The 6,000-nt window shown below is 38.1% G+C and overlaps 1 protein-coding gene across 4 annotated transcripts in view; it reads right to left on the bottom strand.

The window, feature by feature from the left end:
• Positions 1 to 6,000, bottom strand: part of LOC135220607 (putative ankyrin repeat protein RF_0381) — a 37,631-nt gene that overhangs the window by 21,733 nt on the left and 9,898 nt on the right. For 3 of the 4 annotated variants that reach the window (XM_064257903.1, XM_064257902.1, XM_064257899.1), the window contains exons 8-11: positions 2,421 to 2,531; positions 2,203 to 2,301; positions 1,747 to 1,845; positions 1,294 to 1,356 (exon numbers count right to left, since the gene is read on the bottom strand). In XM_064257903.1, the coding sequence (XP_064113973.1) occupies positions 1,294 to 1,356; positions 1,747 to 1,845; positions 2,203 to 2,301; positions 2,421 to 2,531 (372 nt within the window). The remainder of the gene's footprint in view (positions 1 to 1,293; positions 1,357 to 1,746; positions 1,846 to 2,202; positions 2,302 to 2,420; positions 2,532 to 6,000) is intronic. The other variant, XM_064257900.1, reaches the window with a different exon arrangement.

Genomic DNA, 6,000 nt, shown 5'->3' on the forward strand with positions numbered 1-6,000 from the left:
TAGTAGACTGATGCTGAAGAAAGTGTATTTGTAGACTGATACAGAAGAAAATGCATTAGTAGATTGATGCTGAAGAAAGTGTATTAGTAGACTGATGCTGAAGAAAGAGCATTAGTAGACTGATGCTGAAGAAAGTGTATTAGTAGACTGATACAGAAGAAAGTGTATTCGTAGACTGATACAGAAGAAAGTTTATTAGTAGAATGATACAGAAGAAAGTGCATTAGTAGACTGATACAGAAGAAAGTTTATTAGTAGACTGATAGAGAAGAAAGTGCATTAGTAGACTGATACAGAAGAAAGTGTATTAGTAGACTGATGCTGAAGAAAGCACAATGGTAGACTGATGCTGAAGAAAGTGCATTAGTAGACTGATGCTGAAGAAAGTGCATTAGTAGACAGATGCTGAAGAAAGCACAATGGTAGACTGATGCTGAAGAAAGCGCATTAGTAGACTGATGCTGAAGAAAGTGCATTAGTAGACTGATGCTGAAGAAAGTGTAATAGTAGACTGATGCTGAAGAAAGTGCATTAGTAGACTGATGCTGAAGAAAGTGTAATAGTAGACTGATGCTGAAGAAAGAGCATTAGTAGACTGATACAGAAGAAAGTGTAATAGTAGACTGATACAGAAGAAAGTGTATTAGTAGACTGATACAGAAGAAAGTGCATTAGTAGACTGATACAGAAGAAAGTGTGTTAGTAGACTGATGTTGAAGAAAGTGTATTACTAGACTGATGCTGAAGAAAGTGCATTAGCAGACTGATGCTGAAGAAAGTGTATTAGTAGACTGATGCTGAAGAAAGAGTATTAGTAGACTGATGCTGAAGAAAGTGTAATTGTAGAGTGATGCTGAAGAAAGTTTATTAATAAGTAGACTGATACAGAAGAAAGTGTATTAGTAGACTGATACAAAAGAAAGTTTATTAGTAGACTGATACAAAAGAAAGTGTATTAGTATACTGAAGATGAAGAAAGTGCATTAGTAGACTGATGCTGAAGATAGGGCAATAATAGACTGAAGATGAAGAAAGTTCATTAATAAACTAATGCTGAATAAATCGCTTTAGTAGACTGATGCTGAAGAAAGCGCATTAGCTGACACATGCTGAAGAAAGGGTATTAGTAGACTGACATAGAAGAAAGTGCGTTAGTAGACTGATTCTGAAGAAAGCACATAAAGCAGACTGATGCTGAAGAAATCGGATTAGTAGACTGATGCTGAGAAAATTTAGCCCTGTGTAACACCATGTTTTCCTTAGGGATTATTTGCAGACTTTCGTGTATCTTACCGTCGATCAAGGTAGCCAGGACGGTCATCTTTTCTTCCTTTGCAATGTCCCGAGCTGTCTTGCCTGTAAAAGTGAGCTGCTTTGAGTGAGTGTGAACATTTGGAATATTTCTCTCGTGCACACACAAACAATCAGCAAATTTTTGAAAAAATTGATCCATTATCTTGAAATAAGGATAAATTTTAATGCTAAACATTATTGTTATTGGTGATAAAAACCAGCGCTGTTAAGAATTTCTTTCATATATGAAACCATGCAGTTATGTGAACCATTTCATTTTTTATACGATTCAAGTAATTCAAGACTTGTAGCTATTTTACCAAACTAATCATGAGCGCACGTGTTACTTCTTAACAGATCTGTTGTAAAGGCATTTCTTTATATATTGCATTCTTATCGTTTCGTTGCTGTCACAGCTTCCTATGAGAGGCGACTGATATTTCCGTTGCTCACCTTGCCTGGTTCTCCTGCTGAGGTTTGGGCAATAAATAAGCAGAGCTGTCGCTGTCCCCTCGTTTCTGGCCCTCACTGCCACGTGAAGAGGGGTGTTACCTGGCAATGTATTGATTATCTTGAGCTAATGTTCTTCGCGAAAAGAAATTCAGAAATGCAATCGAAAAATGGCATAAAGAGTAATTTATGAATTGAACTTCCGAAGGGTGGGGGATATTTTTCATTAGGAGAAACTGCTTTAAAGCAACACAATTAGCTTCACAAAGCCTCAGTCAGCTCTGCTCCCGATAGAAGCATTTACAAAAGAGCGAAAAGGCCAATTATCTATCACTGGATTTCCTGACGTCAGAGCGAAGAATCGGGGTGAGGCGCAGCTAAAACTCCAACAAAAAGGCAGTCTACTCTTTACCGAATAATCATTTGATAATGATCCAATTAGCGAGTAGATAGGCTTACCGTTGTTGTCAACAGAGTCTACGTCAGCGCCTTCATCCAAAAGAGCTTTGACGACGGAAGCTTTCTTGTGCTCGACCGCGTAGTGCAGGGCCGTTTGACCTGACAGAGAAAGGATGGGTGTTAAATGGAGTGCGGGGGGTGAATTCGTAATTTGTATAGTCACATCTTTAAAGGAGTGTGTATTAGTTGCTTGTGTATAAACTTATCCTCTCTCCCACCCGATGAATAACCTCTGTTATCCTTAGCAAGGACGCTTGCTCCCGCTTTCAAGAGGAATTCCAGCACTTCTTCCCTTCCATGCCACGCGGCGTGATGTAACGGGGTCAGACCTGAGAAAGTAAAATGTAGGTCACTTCTTGTCAACGTGAAATTTCTGTCAAATTTATCCGCTAAAAATAATATATTTTATTTAACAAGAATAATTCAGATTCATAAAGTCAAAGTAAAGTGAATTTTGAGAAGTGATTATTAGGTTTTTCATTTGATATGCCTCATGCATTAAGTATAGAGAAAGAATCCGATACCATTGACAGCAGGGAATTTCGTTTGTCCATGTCTCCATTTTCCGAACATTCTTGAGACTATCTCTGCATACTTATTCTCTTTAATTAGTTTTAGGTGAACAAAACTATGACCTTGTCCTTTTATGAAAAAGGATAAATATTCCAACCCTGTTCATCCTATACAACTGATTCTATCCAAACTTTACCTAGTATTTTCGCTGAAGGAGATACGAAAATAGTCCAAGTTGTTTTGTCATTTCTGAATGGATGGAGTCGAGTGTAAGGGAAACCGTTTATAACCTTTCTGTTTGTGTTAAATCAGATCAATTTTATATATAAAGATACCAGTAGTCATACTCTTACGTTCGATTGTACGCACACTTTCATATCGGTTAACCCAATTTATTTTCTTTCGCCTTTTGCCATTCTATACATACATTTAATGGGAACAAAGTCTTTTGTCGAGATTTTAAGATGTTAGTCATAATTAGGAATGATTCATCGAGGCAGATGTGTCATTTCTTCGTAGGAGTTTATTTTTACGTGGCTGGTGAGACCGAAGATTAGCTGAACAAGAAAAAAAAAAAAGAGGTTCAGATATAAATTTCGTGAATCGTAGAACATTGCGATGAAATGGGGGAGAGGCTGTCTGTTGATGGGGCAACTTGGTTGGTTGTAATGATAAACGGCAGAAACTGTTTGAAACTTTCAAATACTTTGTCAGAATAAAAAATCAAATGTGGAAATATTTTTATTAGCATTCTTCAGAGACGGATGTTATGGTAATCCTCAGAGTAATACAAGGTAAGATGACATTTTGTGTGGGAATCTTGTAGCCTGTGCCGTAACATAGCTAATTATGAAAATGTTATCACAAGTCCTGGTTATATGCCCTTGGTCCCCTCTTGCACGAGGTGCTTGAAGGACATTTAGAACAGAACTGAACAATGTCATTAGTAGTTCTTGATTCCTCAGGTATAATGACAGAGTAGGTAGAAAATTGCTTATGAACCCTTCCTATTTGCTCTACTCTTGGTAAAAACGAGTCATTGTTTAATTCTCTCCTTCTGTTGTGATTTGCTTGAGAATGTAGATAATGCTTCATGTGTTTTTTGTGTGATATATGTATATAAATGTACATATATATACATATATATGTGTGTGATCTAGAAAATGAAATACCGGAGGAGAGGGAGAAGAAATAAGCCATACCATTTTGAAGCGAGGACAGCAGATAAGTAGCCTCAGGATAAGACTGAAAAGGAGAACAGAGGAAATGTAAGGAACCAACCGGAATTAGAGTTAAATGACAAGAGTGGAATTGATTCCCTACCCAAGTGAAAAGATATAAAGGATTGTAAAGTCTTGTGTAGGATAAAGCCGCATGCTATTCTCTAATTGTGCATACTGTAATCATAGTTGGCGTCATAAACTAGATACATCATCAAAACCTTCATCTCCCCACGCATTCGTTAGCGGCAGATTGCCTCAATTGTTTTTAAGTCATTGTCTGCGTTGCATAGAATGTTCCGTCCTTCATTGTTCTGTCACTTCCCTTTGTACCACAATCAGTTGTGTAATTCTGTGCTGCCGTTGGCCTTCCTTCCTCATGGCTCCGTGGGCTACTCACTGCTCTTACGAGCTAGTTTCGCTTACTCGGGGAGTAAACCCACAAACAAGTTTGTTGTTGTCTTCTTGGCCTTGTTGGGGTTGGGGGGGGGGGGGGGGAGTCGAAAAGTCCTATATAGATAAGAGCCTAAAAAGGCCTGAAAAAGGGGATTCGCGTTGAGTTAAAGATACAGGAATTTTGGAATTGGATGTGTATGATTTATTCATTAGAATGAAAATGTAAAAAATAATGTGCATATTAAAAGTAAATGAAAATTATATATAATAAGATATAGCGTATTTATTTGAATTTTGACTGCAGATTTTAGCACGTTTTAATTTATTTGGTGTACTGAATTGAGGCTTTGCTTCTGTTCGATTATTTTGTGTTTCCACTTATAACTGAGTAGTATATATACATGTGTTTAATTTCTGTCCTTTTTATTTGATTCTTGTTAGCATAAGTAGTCCTAAGTATAAGTATTCATTGCAAAGACAACATAATGTTCACACTTCTGCGTGAGAGGAAAATCTTGCACTTGTCCCAAGTAAGCTGGAGGATGCGTCACGCCTTGTTTTAAAAAAGGATCAATTATAATAATCACCTGATATTCTCCATCCATAGTAAGTAGTGGAGTCAGTACACCTCACGCTGAGGCACTGTAGGCATTACTTGAGGTTCTTTGCAACCTCCCTTCGGCCCTCGCTGCAGACCCTCTCATTCATTTTAGTGTTACCTCCTTTCATTTACTCTTTATTCCATGTTTTCGCCCCTCCTGAAAATGATTTCATAGTGCAACAGCGAGGTTTTCCTTGTGCTACCCCTATCTGACCTTTTTACTCTCAACTTCCCTCTCGTTATTGAATAACCTCCTATGTCCCAGTGCTTGGCCTTTGGCCTGAATTTTATATTCCACTACTTTTATAGTTTTGGCACTGCAGTGCATCCCCATTCCAGTTCCTGCTATTCCCCTTCATTTCTCGTCTCAGTTCAGTGCGTGGAGCCAGGTCTTTGTAACCTGTAGCGCAGTCGTGTAACCTCTGTCCACGAAGGCCATGTAAGCACTCCTCAATCTCCCTTTCCATCCTTTTCAGTCGCATCCTTTCTTTTTTCAAAACTCATCTGGGCTCTCAGTCCTGAGGTAAACTTTCTCAACAAACATACCTTCTTCATTGGCACGATCTTATATCATTAGCTTAAAACATTTCTGGCATATCAAGCCCTAAACACTCACTAACGCCAAAGCAAAGGGAGTGGCTCAGTGCCAAATCATGGTCAAGTCATATCTGTACATAAACCATTACCGAGATTTTTCTGTCTCGTCATAGATCGTTTTAGCTACCCTCGTTGCCTCTGGGGATTTCGTTTTATTAGTCCGAAGAATGCCATTTGGCCGTCTTCTGGCTGCATTTTTAGAAAAAAAAAACGTACTTTAAGTACCCTTTTATAAATTTACTGTTCTTGTTTGATGTTCCAAACATAAGGCGGATTGAATGCGCATTTCTCTCTGCAAGCTTTCACGAAACCAGTGTTCCATCCTCAACATCAACGCCTAAAACGAGGCATAGTTTTATTACCATTTTTTGCTGATTCTTTAGCTCAGGTTTTTTATTCTCCTTATGAGATGTTTGTTTAACCTAACCCCTATGGGATAACTAATCTCTTTCTATGTTTTATTAGTTTAGG

This window comes from Macrobrachium nipponense, chromosome 2 (assembly GCF_015104395.2).
Source record: "Macrobrachium nipponense isolate FS-2020 chromosome 2, ASM1510439v2, whole genome shotgun sequence".
In the NCBI taxonomy this organism is placed as follows: domain Eukaryota; kingdom Metazoa; phylum Arthropoda; class Malacostraca; order Decapoda; family Palaemonidae; genus Macrobrachium; species Macrobrachium nipponense.